Source organism: Protopterus annectens, chromosome 14.part0 (assembly GCF_019279795.1).
Source record: "Protopterus annectens isolate FY-2018-M chromosome 14.part0, PAN1.0, whole genome shotgun sequence".
NCBI classification, from domain to species: domain Eukaryota; kingdom Metazoa; phylum Chordata; order Ceratodontiformes; family Protopteridae; genus Protopterus; species Protopterus annectens.
The window spans coordinates 234,332,077-234,356,722 of record NC_056748.1 but is presented as its reverse complement, the minus strand read 5'-3'; the positions used below and the strand labels follow the sequence as shown (position 1 = coordinate 234,356,722).

General features: G+C 37.6%; 1 protein-coding gene across 4 annotated transcripts in view; it reads right to left on the bottom strand.

Annotated features, from left to right (window-relative positions):
• The window catches only part of COL17A1 (collagen type XVII alpha 1 chain), a 423,506-nt gene that overhangs the window by 81,095 nt on the left and 317,765 nt on the right, over positions 1-24,646 (bottom strand). For all 4 annotated transcript variants that reach the window (XM_044055953.1, XM_044055955.1, XM_044055956.1 and 1 more), the window contains exons 44-47: positions 19,610-19,663; positions 16,252-16,371; positions 15,866-16,009; positions 3,334-3,420 (exon numbers count right to left, since the gene is read on the bottom strand). In XM_044055953.1, coding sequence (XP_043911888.1) covers positions 3,334-3,420; positions 15,866-16,009; positions 16,252-16,371; positions 19,610-19,663 — 405 coding nt within the window. The remainder of the gene's footprint in view (positions 1-3,333; positions 3,421-15,865; positions 16,010-16,251; positions 16,372-19,609; positions 19,664-24,646) is intronic.

Here is a 24,646-nt window from a genome sequence, read left to right as displayed (position 1 = left end):
GGAAAACAAATATTATAAAAGAATTACTGCAGCATATGTTTTTGTAGAAAATATTGCAAATTAGCAAAATGTGAGGGTGCGTGTACCTATTTAAAGACATCATTATAACTTTCTTGTGTTTTCAGCACTTTCACTCCACATATTTCATCACAAATACTTTACTAGTGTTACTTCATGAATAGAGGCATATAAATTGCCCATGTTGTAAAGGAGGTAGTGATTTTGCAAAGTGATCAATATTTTTGAAAAGGAAATTTACAGTTTGTTTTCCATCTAAAATGACAATTATCTTACGCATGATGAATGCTGAAAAATGATCATATGGCTCAATATGAAAAAATATTAAGTGACAGCTATGTGTTCGCATTGAACTCCTAATACAAAATGCAGTCATAACTTTGAATTACTTTAGCAATGACATGCAGCACAAAAGCAAAAAAAGAAAACATATATAAATATTTTAGTGTAGCCAATCAGCTAGTGTGTTTTTGGGTAGAAACAAGTGCACCTGAAGAAACCTGCAAAAGCAAATAAAAGCCAAACAAACTCCAGACTGGCAATGAACATAAATCAATAGTAAACCCCAGACCCTGAAACCATGAGCAGATATTTTAGCACTGAATCCCACCCTACAATAACAGGTTCCTCTTCCAAAAAGGAAAGTGAATTTCCAGGTGCTGTGGTCAATAGTCCATTCATATAAAACCAGTGGATGCATTTTCTAGATTGTGTAAAACAGTTTGCTATATAGAAAAGCTCTCTTTGTCTCACTCTTAATACATATACATATATATGTGCACACAAACATAGATAGACGTTTGCACTGTTTGCTTGTTTTGTGACGGGATAAATAAGAAAATGTTGCAACAGCTCTCTTTATCTAACTATATCTGTATCTGGTTGACCTCTATATGATCAAACTATCTTAATGTTGTGGTTAAAAACTGGCATTAAGAAGTTCAGTCATAGAGAAGACTAAATGTCCTGAACATTGACAAGTAAAAGATCAAGAAAGGAAAAGTATATTCTATTCCGAGCTTTATGAAACCCCCCCCCATAACAATAGCCTCAATTTTGTCTGAATAGCGGCAGTGTTACAGGAAGGTTTTCATTAAGTTAAGGTATATAGTTAAGGTTAGGGTTAGCACCCATTACTAAGGTGGGCAGGGGGTTGACTGTAAAATAAGCATTTAGTGACAGTGTACAAGAACAAAGGAGACTGTGAGAAGTACAGAAGTATCAAACTGCTGTGACTCAGCAGGAAAGTTCCAGAGAAGGTGATTGCCAAATGAATATGCAGAGTAGTAGAAATTAATATGGGAAACAAACAGTTCAGACTCAGATCAGGATGCAGCACAACTGACCTGACGTTTGCAATGAGGCATTTGAGAAGAATCTAGAGATGAGGAAAGAGTCCAACCGAGCATTCCTAGACATAGAGAAAGCATATGACAAGGTCCCAACAAAGCTGATTTGGGCAGTCCTGCAGTGGTTTAAAGTCCCAGAAACATTACTATAATTAGTACAGGCTATGTACAAGGACCCAATGAATGAAGTACAAATAGTGTTTGGTCTCACAGAGGGTTCCCACTGGAAGTGGGTGTGCATCAGGATTCAACTCTGAGCCCATTGCTGTTCATACTAGTGATGGACTACAAAAGCAAACAGGTTGGAAGGGACAGATCAGCAAAGCTGCTGTGTGCAGATGATGTGGTATTGCAGGTAGACTCTGAGCAAGAACGTCAGCAAAAGATAGTGAAATGGAAAGCAAAGCTGAAGGCACATGGGATGAAACTGAGTACAGATAAGACAACGGTAATAACAGCAAATTGGGGAAATCAGAGGAAGCTGAGAACTGAGAATGAAGGGAAGATAGTGCAAAGGTTAACAGCTTCAAGTGTCTGGGAGGGGTAGTTGAGAAGGAAAGTATGAATGAAGAGGACGAAGCTAGAATCAGCGGAGATGCAGCCAACTGCACAGTGTCAGGAATAGTGTATGACAGAACAATGTGAAAGAAGCTGAAAAGTAAGGTGCATAAAATAGTGGCATGACCAGCACTACTGTATGGTAAAGAAACCTGGGCAGTAAAAGCCGAGCAATTGATGAAGATAAGACCTGAGGCAGGTAGTAGGATGCATACTGTGAGACAGCTGAAGCAATGAGGACATCAGACCTGAAGCAAAAGTAGCTCCAATGGCAGAGAAGGTCAAAGAGGACAGATTACAGTAATTTGAGCACATGTGCAGAAAAGCAGAAGACGATCTGGTGAAGAAGTTTTGGGACAGACAGGAAGAAAGCAAGAGGAAATGAAAGATTATAGCAAAGAGATGGATGGACTGTGTGGAAAAAAGACCTGAGACAGTCAGGCTTGACTGTCGAAAAAGGTAGGAAAGTGGCACTGAATCGAGAGAGATGGTGACAGTTGACACAACATCCGACCCCATGTAAACAATGGGAAAAAGGGGGTTGTTGAAGATGATGATGATGAGTCTAAATCAAGCAAAGCTCAAGGATCATGGACAAAGCTAACAAAATGAATGAGAGAAATGCTTGAAAAAGTCTAGTAATTGTCAGATGAATTGTGTATTTCAGGGTAAAGTTAGGTTTACAAGTTAACAATTCTAATATATGTCACTCCAAATTGTTCTTATATCATACCACCACGTATCATGTAAATTTTGTAAGTAGGTGACTGCATGTGGCTAATTGGCTTAGCAAATAATTTATATATCAAAAATGTGTCTGAGCAAGGAATAATTAATATGTTGTGGAGAAGTACTATTGCCTAGCAATCCTTATTCTTTGCTTGGGACATCACAGGGAGGCAGATTACTGGGCATTTGGTGGAATGTAAATATTTTATGCAGGCAACATGGGATCTGATCTAGGCTGATACTTTGTAGACAGAAGCCCTAGTCAGGTGTTGTTCCAGTACTTTTAATTTGTTATAGCATCTTGGCTTTCCAACTTCAGGTAACAGTGAATGAGAGCCTAATACCTGATCTTAAGACTTGAGATGGATATGGTACAGAACTTCAGGGTACTCCTAAATTGCTATTCACTTTTCATTCAAGAATCACACATTTCAAACTCCTCTCCGGCAAAAGTAGTTATGTGTCTGCATCACATTCATCAGCTAAATGTGACTGGCACACATCACTTGGATGTGTTGTTTTTTGTCAGTCATTTAATTGCAACAGCCATTACGTGCAAAAGTAAGCAACGCCTTGTTCTGTTTTTAAATATACTGTAGAACATAACATTTTTTCAGATTCATCATCTTATTTCTGTATTTCTAGTATATTTACTATTATTTTAATGTAACATACTTACTTTGTAAAAGTGCTAGAATGTCTTCATAAGACCCTGCTGGTCCTGGAGGTCCTGGTGGTCCAGGAAGTCCAATGCTGTACCCGGAACCTTAAGCAAGATAGGTAAAAAGGTTGTTACTTGTCTGGTCCAAAAATCAAGGGGAAAGCTGCAACAATGTTTTATAAAGCAAAGTTCAACAGACATATCATGGTCCATTTTGCTCCTATGATTTATCCAGTAAGAAAACAGCCTATGCATTATGCAAAAAAACTTCTGCAGGAAAGTGTATTGTGAAACATACAGTCCTAGATTACTTTAGTGACAATTTGTTGTAGCTACTGAACATTTTTTCCATAGGCTCACTTACCTGATAATTACAGAACCTACTGATTGGTTACCGCATGAACCATAAGCACTATCTGACTGTACTTCCAGTACCACCAAGGTACTGTCCTCTGCAGGTAGGTGAAACCATTTTACATTCTGCTTCATCTATGCATTACTGTCAAGAAGATAAACAGAGAAGGTCGAATGTGGGGTATACATTAAGAAAAGAGCTTAAAAATATTGGAGAAGGGAAGGAGTTATATGTGGTTGGGGATGTATGCATCTAAAGGTATGAAATGCAGGAGAAAGATGCTGAGGATGAAATAATTCACAGTAAAACAAATATTTAAAATATGTAATCATTACATGCTAACATTTTTGTTCACACTTAAGTCTAGTCATTAGAAGTCTGTGCATGTCATTCAGATTACAGTGCTGGGGATATATATATATATATATATATATATATATATATATATATATATACACTACTTTTTACTTTATATATATATATATATATATATATATATATATATATATATATATATATATATATGAAGTAAAAAGTAAAAAGTAGTGTACCCCAGGGATCAGGCTTGGGGCCTGTGTTCTTTGGGATGTAGTTTTCTGAGGTACAGGCCAAAACAAGTGGGCTATGGCTGACCAAGATGACTGCAAGCTGGGTGCTGTCATCAATTCCCCTAGTGATGTGGACAGTCCTACAAGAGGGCCTCACCCAAACAAATGACTGGTGCCAGAAACTGAATGTCAAAAACTGCATCATCATCCCATTTGGGGAGAGTGATGTCCCTACAAATTGACACATTAATAATAAGGTCCTAAGCATGCAACAGTTATGAGAGACTTGGGCACCCAAGTTGATAGCAAACTGACTTTTGACCACCATATTGCCTCCATTGTATGGAAAGCTTTCTACATTGCCCATCTTATTGGATGAGATACTCTTACTAATAAGATGCCAGTTCTTCTTAACAACATCTATGTATTGATTAATATTACTTGCAAACTGGAATACTACTCTGAAGTCAATGTTTTTTTAGAACGTTTATATAACAGAATGGAGACCATTGACAAAAATGAACAATTTGTGTTTCTTACAATGGATATAGAATAAGAGAGTTTCTGACAGCTGAGAAAAGCTATATTAATAGTAAGATTATATTAATTTGTACCTTATTAGAAATCATTCTAGAGAATAATATTGTTACTTTTCAAGACCAGTTCTTCCTTCAAAAGGTTGGCGTGGCTATGGGCACTTCTTGTGCCAACAGCTACGCTAACCTATCCTTAGTTTGTTGGGAAGAACAATATGTCCTTTCTGCCCATAATCCATTTTTTGACCAGGTACTCTGGTATGTACGTTTTGTGGATGATGTCTTTATGTTATGGAGAGGCAATGGCATAGATATGAATACCTTCACACAACAACTGATTTTTTGAAATTTACTTTTCAATTTTCTGACACACAAATTAATTTTCTTGATGGCAGTATTTCTAAATCTCATTTGAAACAAATTAAGAGCAATATTTATTTTAAACCAACAAGAAGGAATACATGCCTACATAAATCAAGTATGCACCCTAGACACATCCCCAGGAACGTACTAAAGGGACAAGTATATAGGACACTACGTTTACATAATAGAGATCAAGATGCTATAGACGCATTGGAAAATCTTAAAATTCAGTTTTTAGATAGGGGTTATTCTAGTACAGACATTGACAAGACCATTTAAGATGCCTGGAAATTAAGGCCCACGAGATGTAGACCATATATGAGCTCAGATGACACTGTCAGAGATATAACTGGAAATTATGTAACTCCAAGAAATGACTTTGGAGTAGTATTCCAGTTTGCAAGTAATATTAATCAGTACATAGATGTTGTTAAGAAGAACTGGCATTTGTTACAGGCGGTACCTGGCTTAGCTACTAATATTGGTGAGGTCCCAAAATTTAGTTTCAGGAATAACATATCGCTGAAGCAACATCTTTGTAATGGAGAAAAACGAACTACAACTCATTTTTCTAAAAGACAAGGTACCTTTCCATGTAGAAACTGTAGTGCCTGCCAGTATATTTATAGTAGAAACAAATATACTCATCCCACTTGACATTTTACATTACATGCCTAACAATACTATGACTGTAGAAGTATGGATGTTATTTACTTTGGTTTTTGCCTAAAATGCCCAGTTTTTTATATAGACACAACCAATAGGATGTTCAAAGAGAGAATTTTAGAACATATCAGGGACATAAATAACCAGAAACAGTCTAATGCTTTAGCCAATCATGTCATGAATACAGATCAGTCTCATTCATTTAAATTTTTTGTCCTACAGCATATACAGAGGAATTGTAGGGGAGGGGATATAGAAAACCTCACTGAAGAACATGAACAGAGGTGGATAATTAAATTGAATGCGGATAGATATCCAGGTCTAAATGGTACCACTTCACTAGTTCCTTTTCTGAAGGCAAGGCACCTCAGACACTAATTTGCAATTTTGCTACCTATTTCTTCCATATTTAATAGCTTATATAGATCTTAGCCTTATTTATTTTGCTGCTATAGACTGTTATGTTAGTTAAGGTGGTCTTAATATGCATTTTACACTGTTTTATATTTGCTATTTATTGTTTTATATATATATATATATATATATATATATATATATATATATATATATATATATGCCTGATTAAGCTGTTGTATTTTTGTGTAGATATATATTTCTATGCAGATATCCTTCATGCAGCTGCTTTCATTGCATTACTTATCTTGAATGCATACAGACTTTGGCTTTAAATTTTAATTGAGTTTTAAACTGATTGATTTATTGAACTCATTTGTATGTATTTAAGTGAAATTAATTCATACTAGTTTGTCTGATGAAGCAACGTGAGGTTGTGAAAGCGCTTACTACTTTTTACTTTTTATTTTATTTTTTAGTTTGTTGAATAAATAATATTACAGCAAATAATATAGTGTCTCACCCAGGTGCTTTATTCAGTTTAGGAAACAGATATGATCTGCTTCTATAGAAATACATAATGTGGAGCACAAAGCTATCTGAAATTGCAAAAAAAAACTTTTTACACCAAACTTCCACTACTTAGTGAAGCTGAAACTTTCATAGGAATTAAAAAGTAAGTCTAGAGACAGTTTATTCTTGCTGCTACCCACCCTCATGATGCACCTAAATCTTCCAGAAGGGTAAAACAGGTTAAGCCAGGAAGAAATTTGTGGAGGTCCAACCAATCATCAATGTTTATTCTGAAAGATACAAGGGTGCCAGTCTGATTTACATTTAATGGCACATTGTACCAGAGATGGGGTAATAACTGAATAATACATTTATTCCTCTAGCATATTTTATTTATTATTATTTCCCAGGCTGAACCTGTTAGTGGTCATAGATTGATCAGTGCTCTACCCTGGTAAACAAATTCCATCTACTAGTTAGTATCATTCCCAACAGCCTCTCTCCCACCCATACTCCTTTGCTGTATATCCAGTCATACTCAGACACGTCCCCAACAATACCAATCTATTATTCTACATTTCATCTTCTACTTTCCAAAAATAACGCATCACTACTTCCCATCATAACTAAATCCTCAAACTCTGTCCTTTCAAACTCCTCTATTTCTTACATTTCAGAAACATAAGAGAAGATATCAGGACAATGTAACTCTCTTTGTTCATATTAAATACTTCCTTCCTACCGACCTATACCACTTTCAGACCCCATCACCATTAAATATCCTACAGCACTGCAACCTCTTGCTTCTGTCTTGATTCCAACTTCCCCACTACCTGCCATCAATAAAATACAGATCCCTTTATTTAATCGTGCTACTCCTCAGCTTATGCTCTATTCCTCTCCACCTACTGGACCATCTCCCATTACTCAACAATAGCTCTCAGTATCACTCCAACTCTGTCCCAACCACCTATCTACACTTCTTCCCTAAACTCTCCATGCATTGTATCAAACTTATTTATTTATGCTCACATACTAAAATCCTCCTAGAAGGAGACATTCACCCTAATACTGGCCCTATCTATCACAACCAACATCAAGACAATTCCCTTCCACACACTACTGTAACCTTACAATGGTCAACCTTCCTCTCCCTGCTAATCTAATTTTTGCCGCAATAAAAATTAGAAGTATAAGAAATAAAACTACTGGACTACATGCCTGGATTACCCAGAACACATCTGATATTCTTGGTATAACTGAAACTTGGCTTAAACCCATCATGTCCAACTCGAAAATTACACCCCCAGCTATAATATCATCTTTAATGACAATATAAATATGAAAAGTGGTGGCATTGCTTTCATATTTCCCAACAACCACCACAGTTCTCCCTACAACAAGCCAAAACCAAAATTCAATTCAGCAGAGCTTCTTATTACTTCCTGAAAATAAACAAATATGTATTACTCTCCTTTACATCCCTCCTGATGACAACACTACACTGGAAGATATCCTTCATTGGATAGCCATAACAATTCCACAGGAAAAATTACTACTAGGTGATACTAGTATCAGTTGGTTGGACATAACATCTTAACTCTTCTACATCCAGCATGAACTGGATGTATGTGGTTTCACACAACTAATTAACAGCCCCACACATTATAGCAAGACATCAAACACCTTATTAGACTGGATCCTAGTCGGTCCCTAATAAATTCGCCACCAGTGATACATTGTCAGACACTTTTTCAGTGACCATCCCTCAATCTATACAACTGGACATCTCACATATACAGCTAAACAGCATGTTTGTAAAACAACATGCAACATGTAAGTTTAACACAGAAATATTCATTACTACCCTATCATTTACTAACTGGACATCTTAAAAATACTCCCTTTAGATATGATGTTGTAAACAAACTCAGTATGACTTTTCAAAATATCCTAAATAGCTTTGCACCTACTAGAAGGCAGGGAGTAAAACAAATAATAATATTTGGCTGTCCAGAAAGTATAGAATGCTAATGCAGGACAGGGAAAAAGCATGGGAAGGATGGCAAAACTATAAAACACCCCAATATCTCAAAAATGTCAAAATGCTCCACAACAGTACTAAAAAGCAAATAAAAGAAAATTATATATATACACACATATATATATATATATATATATATATATATATATATATATGTGTGTATATATATATATATATATATATATATATATACTATAACAACATTCACAACAATAGTAAACACAAAACTAAAAAATTCTGGCCAACCATTAAAGAAATATTACATCCTGGGAAAAATTCAAACCTAAACCCTCTCCCAATAACTCATCACCTGAAACTACAATTAAATTAATCTTTTATTTCATAGATAGTATAGTGTCCCAAACCAAAGATTCCCCATTATCTAATCCTACCCTGACCAACAAGCAAATATCACCACATCCATTATTACCTTCAAACCTGTTCCCATATCCTATATAAAAAAAAACTCTTAAACATCAGCTGTTGACCTTCCAAATGAGTTCCTTTAAATAACCGTGAATAGCATTGTCTATCCAGTCTCAGTTCTTCTAAATAGGTCAATCCAGGAATCCCGTGTTCCCTCTCTTTGTAAAAAAATCACACATCATCCCTCTACATAAGGAGGAAATTCAACAGACATCTGTGACATTAGACTTTTAGCAGTCTTACCCCCCTCATCCCTCTCTCTCCAAAATATGTGAAAAATTTATTCAGAAACAATTGCTAAACTATCTCCCGCAGGAGGAACTCCTATTATCCACACAACATAGCTTATGTTGCTCCCACTGTACTAACACTGCACTTTTATCATTTACAGCTACTGTCAAAAAAGCTACATATAATGGAAAACTAGTCTCCTCCTTATTTCTAGATTTGTATAAAGCCTGCAAGACAGTTTGTCACAGCAAACGTCTACTTCAAATGTCCTCACTAAGTCTATTTCAGTCCACCGTTCTATGATTCAAAAGCTACTTGTCCATTCTCATCAACATCCTCCACACAGCCACACAACAGTCCTCCCTAACACAATACACAGATGAGCCCATGCTCATATGCACATCTGACAACCTGGCGTAGCTCAAAAACTGCTTAAAAAGCTGCAATGGCCACTGAAACAGGACTTTATAACTCAAAACTCATGCTCAACCCGCACCTGCAAAAATACTTTTTCCCCAATCTCTCTTTCACTAAAACAATGAGTGAGAATATCACTGAAAAATCAATCAGTAAAAACAAAATGAAAACTCCAGCAAAGCGAGAACTTCTACTGAGTGACCTCCCAAACCTCTTGTATCAGAGGCACATGGGATATATGCAAATGATCCTTATGAACATCAGGTGTTTCATCCCATTGGCGATTTTGAATGCCCATGACCTGTCCATACCTTACACTTCCTTGCAGCCCCTTCTTCACTCACTTTCTTACATCACTCAGTTTTTCTCCCCACCTCTATTTAAACATGCTGCTACCCCATTTTCTTTATCTTACTTCATATTTTAATTCCTTTTTTATTATGCTCACTTTCCTTTAATTTCTCTAAACTGGCTAAAATTTCTATAAATATTAAATTATTGTCATATAAGTTGTATCTGTTTTTAACCAATGTTGTCACATTATGTCTAATGTGGTATAATTTTTTTTTAAACTGTAGATTTTTTGTATTATTTTTGAAGATTTTAAAATTATTGGTCTTAAAATGTTTTTGTAATACTTTGAAGCTTTTCTCCCTGGGCTTTCTCTCAAAAGGAGCATCTACTCGGACTTTCCCCGTAATCAAATTCCAATAAATAAATAAATTAACAATATGTTGGTGGAGATTTAAATCCTTATTTTGAGTGTTTGTGGAGCTGTTTGTCATATGAAGGTGCAAGGCATCAAAGGGAGCTATAGGTTCTTAATGCCACAGAATGGAAGGCATAGAGTTTCATGCAGAAGTCTGTAAGAAGCATAATGCAGGGAAAGGGCTTCAAGCCTGTGTTGGTAGCTAAGGGTCTTTAAAACATTAACCATTTTAGTTGGGAAACTCTGGGGCCTTTCTAGCTGCATGATGTAAATGGATAGACAGATGCTGAAGGGAGCATTGTAATCTATAGATTGTCTAATTAGAGCTGTTGAAAGCTACTTTTGATTTAGATGAGATGCCTTCAAATATAAGTTGAATTAAAGAGGTTCATAGGTAGGTACTAGGCTATCTACCAGAGGGCATTTATAAGCCTAGCAAGAGTATGTTAGCTTTTGCCGCCCCATTGATTAATTAACTGAGCCTCTGTCAAGAAGAGCCAATGAAGTGATCCCAGGGGAGTATTTTCTATTACTCATCCACTCTTCAAGGTTTCTCTTGAAGAGTGTTAGTGAGGGGCTCTGCCTAATGTAGTTAGGAATTTTGTTCCAAAGCATGGGGAGTCTCTGTGACAGGAATCTATCCCTCCAGCATGTTCTAGTTATTGTTGTGGTGAGGTTTGCTCACTAGAGCGAGTGGCTCGCAATGACTTGGATTTCTTTAGGTGGAGCATGTCCATCAATTCTGAGTTGGACATGGCTTTGTAAGTCAGGCAGATATCACCTCTGAGTAAGCGATATGCCACTGAGTACAGCTAGAGTTTTCCCAGTTGGGCTGCATAGGACATATGTTTGAGACTAGTACTCCTCTTGGTGAGGTACTTTTGCGGTCTTTCCAGCTGTTAGAAGTGTCTTGTGAGGTACATCCCAAATGGGGCATTGTACTCTATGATGGGTCTGATGAGTGACGAGTAGAGGGGCACTATAACCTCTTTATTTCTAGATGCAAACCCTTTAGTAATTAGATGGGCTACATATAAGAATTTCCTAACTACTTTGGCAATATGATTGTCAAAGGAGAGATTACTGTCTACCTGGGTCCCCAGATCTCTTATTACCTCTTCTGTATTAAGGGGGCTGACACCTATGTGGTAGTTCATGGGTGGTTTGTTTTTCCCAAACTGGATGACTATGCATTTTTTGACATTTAGCTTGAGACCATGACTTTGACACCAGGTGACCATCTCAGTAAGGCCCTTATGGAGAATGTCCGTGTCAGCCAGAGAGTCAATTATGGCTCCCAGTTTGCAATCATTGGCGAACTTGGTTAGCCATAGTCCTCCTGTGTTTGCCTGTACTTCTGAAAAGTATATGCCAAACAGTAGGGGTCCCAGGACCGAGCTTTGTGGGACACCACTTGTGACTGGTTTAGAGTCGGACCTGGAGACCGCTATTCTTACTGTGTGAGTTCTGCCTGTAAGCCAGTTGGCAACCCATCTCATGATGTTGGGGGTTTATGTTCAGGCTGGTGAGTTTTTCTATAATTCCCGAGTGGGGAATGGTGTCAAAAGCCTTGGTGAGGTCAAGGTAGGCTGTGTGAACTACCTTCCCCTCATCTATGGCCTTGGTGACTGTCTCGAAGAAGTCAACCAGGTTTAGTAGGCATGATCTGCCCTTAACAAAGCTGAACTGGGTCGGGTCAAGTGTTTGGAGGTTCCCAATGTCTTTGTTAATGAGTTCCATAATGATGTGCTCCATAGCCTTGCAGAGCAGGCTAGTCAGGCTTATGTGGCAATAGTTACCAGGGTCAGTTGTGGCCCCTCCTTTGTGGAGCAGAACAACCGTTGCTGTGTGCCACTCTATGGGCACATAGCCTGTGGAGAGGCTGATGTTGAACAGTGTGTTTAGGTGGGGGGTTAGTTCGTTCTGTAGTTCGTGCAAGACGCAGCCTGGGACACCATCTGGCCCCATTGATGCTGTGCTTTTGGCTTTTGAAAGGTCTGTTTTCACCTGTGTGTCTGTGATTTCCAGGACACTACACTTTTCCGGTATTGTTGTGGGCCCTTTTGGGGGTGGGGGGGTGAAGTTTGCACTGAATCTATCTGCCAGGGTGTTGGCAATATCAGTGGGTTCAGTATATTTTGTACTATTTTGCACTAGCTCAGAGCATATCTACGAGTTGCCACTTAGATTTTTGACATAGCTAAAGAAGGCTTTGTGGTTATCTTTCGAATCCTTGGCTATTTTCCTTTCAAAGTTAGCCTTGGAGGATTTTATGAGGGACCTTAGTTTCTTACTGATACTGATCAGGGATGTCTTTCCTTCTTGGGATTTACTTTTTTTCAGAACTAGTTTCCTCCTTCTATTGTATAGCCTGTTTATGGCAGGGGTCCACCAGACTGGTTTCCTTCTCTTAGGGGAGTGAGTCTTGGTTTTGCTAGGGATGGTATGATCCATGCATCCTTGTAGGTGCTCACAGAGTGCAATTGCAAAGGTTCCTGCATCTTGGACACTGTTATCCTTTACCATGGGGGCTGTGAAACTAACCACCTCTGTCTTAAGTAAGGTGAAGTTTGCCATAGAAAAGTTTTTCACTGTGGTTTCCTTGATTGGAGGTAGTGGTGTGGTGTGGACATCCAGAGTGATTAGTTTATGGTCTGATCTAACCAGTGACGGGTTGACCTCTGGTTTGGAACACCTGTCGCCCATGTTGGTGATGACCAAGTCCAATATGTTTTCACCTGTGGTAGGGGAGTTTACCAGCTGATCCATAGCATTTGAGTTGAGAAATTCCAGGAAGTGCTGGACCTGGGAGTTTGTACTGGAGTAGTTTTCCCAGTTAACGGTAGGGTAATTGAAATCACCCAATATCAGGGTGTTCGGTAGGACCTTCATGTTTTCCAGTGTCTGCAGAAAGGTGGAGTGGTGGTCCTGGGTCATGGAGAGTGATCTGTAGCAGGCCACAATTTGCAATGCAGATTTGCCTGATGTTAGTTGCACATCATGGATGATCTTGGAGGTATCATGCTGTGCCACTAACCTGGAGGTGTAGGTATCCTTGATGAATATGGATACACCCCCTCCTTTTATGTTCCGGTCCATGTTCTGTGGCCGAAATGTATGGTATAAGTTGTAGCCCGGTAGTGCTGGGGTGCTCTGTGGAGCCTTGAACCAGGTTTCAGTTACTGCACAGATTTTGACGTTCTCCATACTGAGGAGTGCTTCGAGCACATGCATTTTGAGATTTAAACTCCTGGCGTTGAGTAGCATAACCCTCATTTTTTTATTTGTGCTGTTTACAGAGGTGGGTTTGACTTTTGAGCCTTGCTTAAAAAAGGCACTATGGGGGCAGCAAGAGCCTTGGCCAGTATTCGAAAGCCTAGGGGTGACAGGTGCAAGCTGTCTCTTGCGAAGCAACGAGGCCTGTCGATGTATAGATATAGATGTATTTTCTAATGTTACATGATGGTCGAAAGAAAATTAGCTGTTGATCAGGGGCAAATATGCTTGACAACCGTGTCAGTCTAGAGTTTTGTATTGGCTATACTGTGAGTTATATGCAAAAGTTGTTTACCATTTGTGACAAAAATGCACTTTTTTGTATTTAATTTCAACCCTGTTTGAATACATTGTCTTTTAAGGAATAATTTTTGTGGTTTCTTATCAGGGAGTGATATAATAATAATTCCCTTCTTACAACTATTGGGCTTAGGTCTGGATTTACATTTTGGAGATTGAAGAAGTATAATCTAAAAAGGAGGGGTCCCAGTACTAGGCGCTGGGGTACACCACTTGTTATAGTCTTGGTATCTGAAGTTGTTCTTCCCACCTTAATTATGTAGGTTCTAGGTTTCAGTCAGTTTGCTATCCACCTTACCACATACAAGACATATGGGTTTATATTTAGGTCATATAGCTTGATTGCAATACCAGCATCGGGGGGTGGTGTTAAATGCCTTGGCCAGATCAAGATATGCTTGTATTGACTGAATGACCAGTATAAATTGTCTTCATGGCATTTTTGAAGAAGTTTCTAAATTAAGAAAAGATGTGACCTGCAACTACAAAAGTGCTGAGGGTCTAATAGTATTAGGTTATGTATACTGCAGTGCTGGAAATCAGATATGATGTGCATCATGGATTTAAAATTATTCATTTATTTATTGATTGATTGCTTTTATTTACCAGGAAAGTCCAGCTGGGCACAGGACCCATTTTTTAGCAAAGGTCCAGGGACAAAGGTTCCAATGTACAAACTGTAATAGACAGACTGACACTAACATTTGAAAGGCAATAGTATACAATAGTCTGTACAACAGTTTTCCAAGTAGGGAGAACTGCATTTCAAAATGATGAAGTATTCAGCCATCTTGTTGCTATTTTCAACAGAAAGCAATATGTCTTACAAGAGGTACAGTGGTAAGAGAGACAGAGTTGAGAAATAGAAGACAAAAGAAGGGGGAAGTGAGTGAGGTACAGTACAGGTAGGAGGAAGGGATGGAGAGGGTTCAGCAGGGATGAAGCTGAAGAGGATTGATGTGCTAATCTCATGTAGTGCATTTGCAGAACCAGGAGTTGAGTAAGTGAGACTTTAGCTGTAGTTTGAATGACTTTAGCAAACAGTCCTGTCTTACTGTTAGGGGGCTGGGGTTCCAGGTATTTGACACTTGATGGAAGTAGAGTGAACAGCTAAAAGAGTTATTAGGTTTTGCTACATATGTAGGAGGTCTTTCTCAGAAATGTGCATGCATCTGGATGGGTTGTGTGATTGTACAAGGTTGGGTAGAGATGGACAGTCATTGGATTTATTAGACAGTGGATGACAGGGAGTTGGGAGTGTCTGGTTGGTGAGGTAGTTCAAACCACGAGAGGTCTCTGAGGGCCAAATAGTGATGTTCTCTATGGGGGAGGTTATTTGAAATTTTGTGACCTTATTGGAGGGTGTCCTCCCTACTATAAAGGGGCATCACAACACCTGTACTGTATATTTCAGGGGCACATCTTATGGCTAAACATAAATTAAACAATTTCTGAAGGTGGCCATGTGGACATGCACTATGTATCTCATATTCTCTAATCACATAGCTGAAGTAGGGTAGTTCAGTAGAGATAACTTTTAACTGGTTACCTACTGCTTACTAATATGTATGCTTTGCTAACACTATCTTTATAATCCTAAGTACTCTTTATTTCTTAACTGGAATAAGGTATGCATTGACTGTTTTATGCTGAGGATTGGGGGCACTTAACAGATAATTAATGCTTTTGGCAATCAGGCCTGTGATACATTCTAACAAGGAGTGCCATATTACATGTTATATTAACATACTGTGGTGCCTACTTACTGTTCAAGGGCATAAGTCATAAAAAGGAATACAATGAAAAACTTACTTCTTATGTAACTGAGAACAGTACTGGCCAAATGAGGATAGTCCAAGGTCTGTCCACCATCACCACCATCACCTTTTGGCCCTTGTGGTCCTGGAGGTCCTGGTGGGCCTCTTGGTCCAACCATGTAGTTTCGGATGCTGTCACCTGGATGAAGATACAGTGAGAATGGCAAAAACTGAATACCTCACCTGAATTTGTATACTTTCTGCATTAGGAAGAATGCTGTGCATTATTAAAGCTTTTCAGCACAGAATTCAAGTATGTGAAATAGAAACAATAATTATGAGACAAACATTGCATTAGTTATCCAGAAAAAGTACATCAGGAGAATAAGGGTTTAACTCTTTGACAAAGAAAGAATGTACCCCCCCACCATTACTGCTTACTTTGAATGTATTCTGAGATGTATTGTCGTACTTCATTTAGAGACGCTCCATTTCCAGAGGGCCCAGGTGGACCAGGAGGACCAGGTGGACCAGGTGGCCCTCTGACACCACTTTGTGAAACTGTGAAAAATATTATATCGTTATTTTATTATACATTGTTTCTGTAGCTCAGACCTCTTCAGAGAAAGTAGTACATTTTCATGATAAACATAAAATTAAAAATCATCCATTCTGGCTGACTAAAACATTCTGGAAAAAAATGCCTAATGATTTATTATACAGTATATATACCTATATGCCACTGTCAGATCCAGGTTTACAATCATACCTAATGTTTTAGCTATTTTGTCACTGAATCAGAACAAACACAGCCAGCTATCTTGGAATTATATATAAGTAGAAAAAAGTTATTACAATGTTTCATATTAAAGCTAAAGAGACAGAACAAGACTATATGAATACAACTTTAAGGCATTATTTTTCAAAATTATTATATGCTATAGTGTGCACCACTTCTATAAGTAATCAATAACTTCATCTCCTCAAAATTTTAAAACATTTGCAAGCTTTATTTCCCTTACTTGTTAAGCAAAACGTCCACAAACCAATATCTGAGTACATCTGTCCTATATACTCATTTTCACAACCCTCAGTGTGTGTGCTTTTGTTAGCACACAGGGTACTTTCTTTTGTCTATTGATTGCACATACAACAGTTTTGTGACAGATACATTTTTTGCTTATAAAGACTGGTAATATTATAATAAAAGTGAGTATAAAAGTAATAAAAATGTTTGTTTTTTGGAAACACCTACATGTATTCCACTTTTAAACAATAGTTTTGTCTCCTATCAGAAAACAGCTGTTGGCCTGTCTGTCAGAACTGCACTCTTAATCCCTGTTTTCAATAATCATCAAAACTGAAAAGAAGAATGCTGACTGATGGTAAACGGTAAATTAGTGAGGCAAATTTAATTATGTGCTTTTGTCTATTTTTCCACACCAGACTTCATCAGAAATATTCATCACCCTGTTCTCATCCATTATATAACACCAAGTCACAATCTCCTGATGTCTTGCTACCAATCAAAACAGTTGAAAATAACATTAACAATTTTCAGTATAAAACAATTACATTATTACAACTTAGCAGCTTTTATCTTTAGAACAGGCCTAATAGATATTGCTTCATTTAATCCAGGGGTTAAAAGTAGCATTATAATATAACTGCTAATACATTTCTGTTTTCTCAGGCATTGTTTTCCAGTATCCACCCATAAAGGAGGGGACTACTCTCTTAATAACAAAAAGCAAACTTTTTAAAGTTTGCACACTCAGTAGGGTATTTAAATAAGGCTTTATTTGTATCTTTTTTACTTATATTACGTATATGTTGGTATATTCTAACACATAAAGGTTTCTCAATTTTACCAATATAAAATGCTTCACATAATTGACATAAAGCTACATATATTACATGTTACAATATGTTACAATTAAAATTACCCTTACAGAAAAGGAGGTATACTGTGTTTAATAATACAAAGATACACTGTTTGCAGTGAGAGCAATCATTCATTTTTCCATTCCTAATTGTTTACTTAGGTTTTTCTGATGCATTCTTTATATTTGGTCTTCACTTAGCTACAAAATTAATCCTCAAATCCAGTTTAATAGATGTCTGTGGATTCAACTCTGTTCCAGTTCTTGTTCATTACTTCTTAAATTAAGTTGCTATTATAGCCAAATGGTCTTGTTTATCTCTATTATTATTGACTATCTTAATTGTATTAGAAATAGCCCCTCCTAAAATAATGGGTGTAAAACATGCAGAATATGTATGCACTGAAATATCACCTAATATGTCATTTCTCACCTTAGCGCCAGATAAGAACTTTTAGGACAGAGAAACTACTTTTCTGTTGTTATTGCCTATATTGTTATCAGGCTCAATTAATGTTCTATAATAAATTTGGCAGATAAATATTCAAAATACTGATGAAGCTTACCTTAGAAAGTTACCATCAGTTAAATAAACATGCAAATCTGATAGTTTCTAACACTTCTTCTCCAATATAACTACTATGACAGAATAAAGATAGGTGACCTTGACATGCAGAAGTGGTATTATATCACCTGACATGCAAATGTGATGTTTTAGGCATATATGTTAACTGTGTAGGTGAGCTGATCCACAGAAGCATTTTAACCATAATCTGGGCCACAAGGACAAGGGTAAATACAGCACACGTATATAGGAAATACAGTGTAGTGAATCAATGAATGTGTTTTTGGATAGTGGGAGGAAACTGGAGTACACAGACAAATTTTATGCAGACATATAAATTCCACACAGTTGGTGACCCGAAATAAGATGTGAGCCCTAGACCCTGAAACTGTAAGCAGAGATCTCATCACTGAGCCACTGTGCTACCTCATACAGCCACTTAGGAGGGAATTTTGAACCAACAGATAATAAATCTTACTTTCTTTTTGGATAGTTTTAAACATGCTACCTTTACTTTCTGAGAACAGAGACCCAGTAAACTTTCTGCTTCTCATTTAACTAGTCCTTACCACAGCAAAAGCAGTGAAACCCACTTCCAGACACACATAAAAAGCAGCCTGTTAACACTGCTTTCAGGGTACTTAGATAGCACTATACATCCATCTCCAACTCCAATTGCTTGACAGGTAATCAAGATAAATCAAGCAATCTGATAACTCAGTAGATACATGTAAAGGTCAGTCACCATATCCTCAAAATAATTAACCCTCATTAACTTCCAGTGAAAGGGGTCATGTCAAGTTAGGGATTGTCTTTATTCTGAGGTGTGCTAACCTCAGGGATGATTATATTAAATATGCGGTGCACAGGACAATGACCTCTGCATGAAGGGTATGGAAGTCCTTGCTCACTGTAATAAAAAAAGTGTGATGAAACTGTTTTCATTTATTTGCCATGATTCCAAACAAATACTTCAGAGAAAATACAAGTATGTCTCAGCAGCAGTTCTCAAGAATCTTTCCTATGCAAATTTGATGTTACCAGTATAATAGTTTTTTTGTTTTGTTTGTGTGAACAATTTTGTTGAATTGTCCTGTTATTTTTTTAATTAGACCAATACAAATAGAATTTCAAAACAACAGAAATCCAGACTTTACAGCTGTTGCAGGCATCTTCCCCCACTCAACAGACACAGACTGTCTGAGCTCGGCCAGCATAACACACTTTTAGGAAATTGAAGTTGTCTGTACTTTTGCACATGTGTTTTACAAACCCATCCCACTTGCTCCAAAACTAAGCAATCTATATGGTAGACAGAATTTAAGAGGGAGGGTCACTTGCTGCATCTTACCTCGTGAAGATGAGCCTCCAGGAATGCCAGGTGATCCAGGAATGCCAGCTTCACCTATCCAAGAAGAAAAAGGTTAAAGTTAACATCATTGCAACAACCAGATGTCTTTATCTACAACTGTGGTCAAACTGGGTCTATATTAGTTTGCCAAAAGAGATTTTCAGTGAACACCTCTTCATCAACACATATACAGCGAAAATCACTTACGTGATTCTTGGAATTTTCCAAGGGCAATGAAGTAATTGCCTAACCACACAACTTTGCCCTTTTCCTCACTGGTAGTGTGATCTTGGAGCTGGTATATATAGTTAGGGGGTGTGGGGTTGATTTAGTTAGTTGTGTATTTTATTTTTCTGTGGGGCAATTGTTTCATTGCCTTGAATATGTGTCGACGAAGAGGTGTTCGGTGAAAGTAACTTTCGGTGAACTAATATAGCCACAGTCAAATTGGTTCCAGCTTTTGATGTGATTGATGCTGATTTAGCCATCTCTGGGGAGGGGGGGTTATTAAAGTCTCACTGCAAGAGCTCTACCCGGGGGGGGGGGCAGGGATTGCATCAGTCACAGTAAGTACATAGGAGCATGAGTCCAAATCCATAAAGACCCAGCACTGCAGATGGACATTACAACTTTACAGCCCAGCAAGGGTGTTAGGAGCATTCAGGAGATCCTCCGAATTTGCAGTGTATGACATATGTGATTTATGGTCCTTATCTTTCTCTCTCTCTCTTACTATCCTAAAACATGGGAGGGTCACAGGAATGAATGACTCAATATGGCATAGTAGCTTGATGGTCATAAAGGAATATTGGCCAAAAACATTAAGAAAATAAGAGATAGTATGTGAAAATAAAGAGAATATATTTTATGTAAAGTGGACTTGATATTGAATAACAGTGTTCACTGAGACACATTCGAAAACTGTATAATTTGCAATGGGATTGCTCTTATAAAAATATAGCCATAGTTAATTAACTGGGAACATTGAACACTGGGAAATTATAAAAAAGATTTTCTGTACATGCCATTGATGACCTTGGGAATAACGGTATAAGTCCTTTTCTGTATCAAAAATATTTCCTATTAAACTAGTTCATGGAAGTATTAGCAACACTGACATTAGGCTTTGCTCCCAACCACATTAGTAGTGACCATACCTCTCAACTGTCCAGATTTTTGCTGAATGCCCAGATTTTTACCTCATATTTTTGGTCTGTTCTGCATAAAACTTTGTTTTTCTGGCAAATCACTAAGGTTCAAAGTCAGGAAATACTGGCAGACATCTGAGTTTCAAACTTCACACCCTTCAGGAAATTCATGCCAATGCAAACCTTGTTATTCCATCAACTTTCTACATTCGTAAGAGCAATATTTAAAAATTGCCCCCATTTTTGGGCCTTTCCCCCATTATTTATGGGATTGTTCAGATTTCTTGCTCTAAGAGGTTGAGGGGTATGGTAGTGACTGATGTTCAGTTAGTGAATGAGCTATTCTGGTGATGGTAGGGAAAATGAGGCTTGGAAACTAATGGCCTGCTTTCTTATCTTAAAGGAGAACTCAGGTTTCACTCACTGTAGTTCTGTCCTTATGTGGAAGCATGGGGCAGAGCAGCTTGCTGGGGTAAAATGCATTCTAAGGTGGCAGAAACTTGCATAACCTAAGGTGCACAGAAACATTTGTGAACCTAAAGATATACCTGCAGCACTGCACAAATTCTGTAAACCTCTATGGTTTGTAACCACTGAAGACAGCCCCTTCGAGTTTGGGACAACAGGTGTTCAACAGTAGCAAATGGGCCACAGCAGAAATAAACAGGATTGAGTCAGAGAGATCATGACTGGGGTAAAATCCATTGTAAGGTGGCAGAAACTTGCATGACCTAAGGTGCTCAGAAACATTTGTGCACCTAAGATATGCCTGCAGCATTGCACAAATTCTGAAAACCTCTATGGTTTGTAACCACTGAAGACAGTCCCTTCGTATTTGGGACAAAAGGTGTTCAACAGTAGCAAATGGGCCACAACAGAAATAAACAGGATTGAGTCAGGGAGGTGGCAGGCAGGTCATGACTGAATGAATCAAGAGACCTCTGCAACAAAATAACTCACGAAACTAGCAGTCCACCTCACAATAATGTTTAATCTGCAACCAGATCAGTGTTTCTGGGTTTTCCGGCTTAAAATATTTGGTATGTAATATTTGCCATTCACCATTTTAACATAACGATGATCATTGACTTAGTTCTTATTTTCTAATATATTAAAGATGAACATATATTGACAAAGTAATATTATCTCTACAATGTTCTTTTATTGACAGGTGTCTGTAGATTCCCTTTCTTTTATGTAACCACCTTTATAAAATTCCTTTAAGTAGGACAATTATTTCCCCAACATTAATTTAAATATATTTTGTAACAAGAGATTAACAAAAACTCTAAACTTGGGATACAGAAACTGTATCTTCACAAAATCCTCAGTGGCATAGCTTAAGACCATAACTGAAAAAATCCAATAAAACAGGGGAAAATTCCTACACCCACCTGTACAGTACCACTGAAATACAAATACTTGCATTTTGTATTAAGCCCAATATGATCTATAAAACAGTTGTTAAATTGGCCATTCTATTTTAGTATCACTCATAATGGAACTATGTTTATTAATATTAGCTCTACCAAGAGCACCATCATTTTCCTCTGTAACCTCACTGTTGTATATTTGAAATTGTGAAGAACGTAATCTCGTATAGTTCCTTCTAATCTCGTAATAGTCAATCCCTGTCAAAATATAATCCCTATTAAGCATAGTTTACCTTGGCCTTCTTGGTACAATTCCCATCTTTATCTATTAAATTAATCAAAACTAAAAATGTATTCTGTGAGCCAGGTTTTATTTATAGAAGTAGGAGAAGCTTCCAAAGTGGCTAACAAATCCATAATACTAGTCCACACTGTGTTAAACATTTCAGTTTAAGCATAATGGTTCAATTATACACGAATGACCACTTAACATGCAATAAGGTGCCATATGCTATTTCAGCAGATGGGAAAGACCGAAAACTAAATCCAGCTCTCTTTTTAACCTTCCTAGTATTCTTAATTTGCTACTTACTAGTTTTACTATTGGGGAAATTAACTACCATTTTATCTTCCTGTATCAGTATCTGTGACTAACACATAATCACTAATGGAAACAGAAGTTCTTAAATTAGTACCGATAATCAAAGTAATAATTTAAGTTTCAATGTACTAAGGAAATCAGTAACTTCAACCAAAACTAAACTCAAGTTAACATTGCTGTGTGATGCCTGTGCCCTGGTCCAACAATCAAGGAGCCTCAATCCTCACTACTAACACCAGAGAGGGTGTCTCATATATGAGGAAAGGATAACAAATACACACAGTAAAGTGAAATTTCCCTTAAGAGCACACAGAGATCACAGTCAGTCCGGGGCTGATCGGTCCCTTGCTCTCCAGGTCCCCAATAAGACTCCCCACTGGCAGAGCTATAGGGTCCATATCTCAGCCTAGTGGGCAAGCTAAAACCTCTAGCACCCTCTCTGTCCAATCAGTGCTTCACGTCCCTGCCCAAGTAGCTGACACACACACACATGCACTTTGAGAAGAGTTTATACAACCACACAGACACTCCTGGGGAAGGCTGGTACAGTTTCTCCAGCTATGCCCCTTTCTCCCAGACTATACAGTAGTTCCACTTGCCACCACCCACTAATACTTGTCAGCTACTCAAAGGCCCTTAAAAGGGTGTCCAATTATAATTGTGAAATATTATTATCCAAATGGTAGTATAGCCCAGGGCTAAAGCTATTAGAGTGGCTTGGACAGTAAACTCTACAAATATGCAATGTACTCTAAAACGTAAATTATCTCTACACAAAACAGCCACAGTTGAAAGGTTTTAAAATATTTAATAATAAATAATTAAAACCAAAAAACAATACTTTCTACTACATAGTGCTAGTCAAGAGTTCAGAGATCACAGAGAAATACTTACAATAACACAGCAGTAAAGTTCTGACATCACAGAAAAACACTTAGTCTAATCTTTCTAATTCCTAGCTATTTCTAAAAGAAAACACAAGTCTAAGGTAACTTACATATGAGCAAGACAGTGCTGTGAGTTGGATGATCAAGACAAAAATGCTTAATGCCTTCTGAGTCTCTCTGTTTAAATTGCTATTGCAGTCCTGATTCCCATTAAATATTTTTTTACACTTTCCTGGTGTTCCCAGGCTGACAGAAACTGCATTTACATTCTTTTACACCTAGGCAGAAACCAGAGCAATAAAGGACATTCCACATGTAAATTCTGGTCATTAACTTTAGCCTTAAAACAAAAGGCAGGAAGCCTTCATCTAGCCTGGCCAGAACCGAATTGTAAACATCAAAGACAGTCATGAAATAATTTCAGTTTCAAAGGACAGACAACAAATGCTTGACTTAGCTTTATTTACAGCAGAGGGCAATGTTGCTACATTGTTTTGAGTTCAACATTTCACAGCATATTCTTTCATTTAAGAAAACAAGCCTGTAATTCAACATTCATATTTACAAATGACAGAATTATGTATAAAATCCTATCTGGCTAGTCTGGTAACCTTCACATTTCTCTACCAGTCTTCACATGCTGTTAGCAAAACTCACTCAGTTTTGCAGCCTCACATGGTGTTCTTTTGTCTAGAACTCTAAAAGCATCAAAATATATGGAAAGGACATTAAACATACATTTTATATATCTTTGTGTGTGTGTGTAGGTGCATTGGCCATGGTGGAGGGTGTTCAGCTCAGTGAAACAATAGGTGGATATAGGGGTTGTGCTGGTGGAGGGATAAAAGTGTTCTTATAATTGCCTGGATCTCGACCCTCTCCAGGAAGCTCTTGCTTTGTTTTTGGGTGAAATCACTGGATAGGAGAATGAATGGGTATGTTTGATTGTGGGAAGGCTTCAAGATTGATAGTCATGGAGGAAAAAGATATAAAAAAGATACAATATGTATTATAAAATTTAAAGTTGA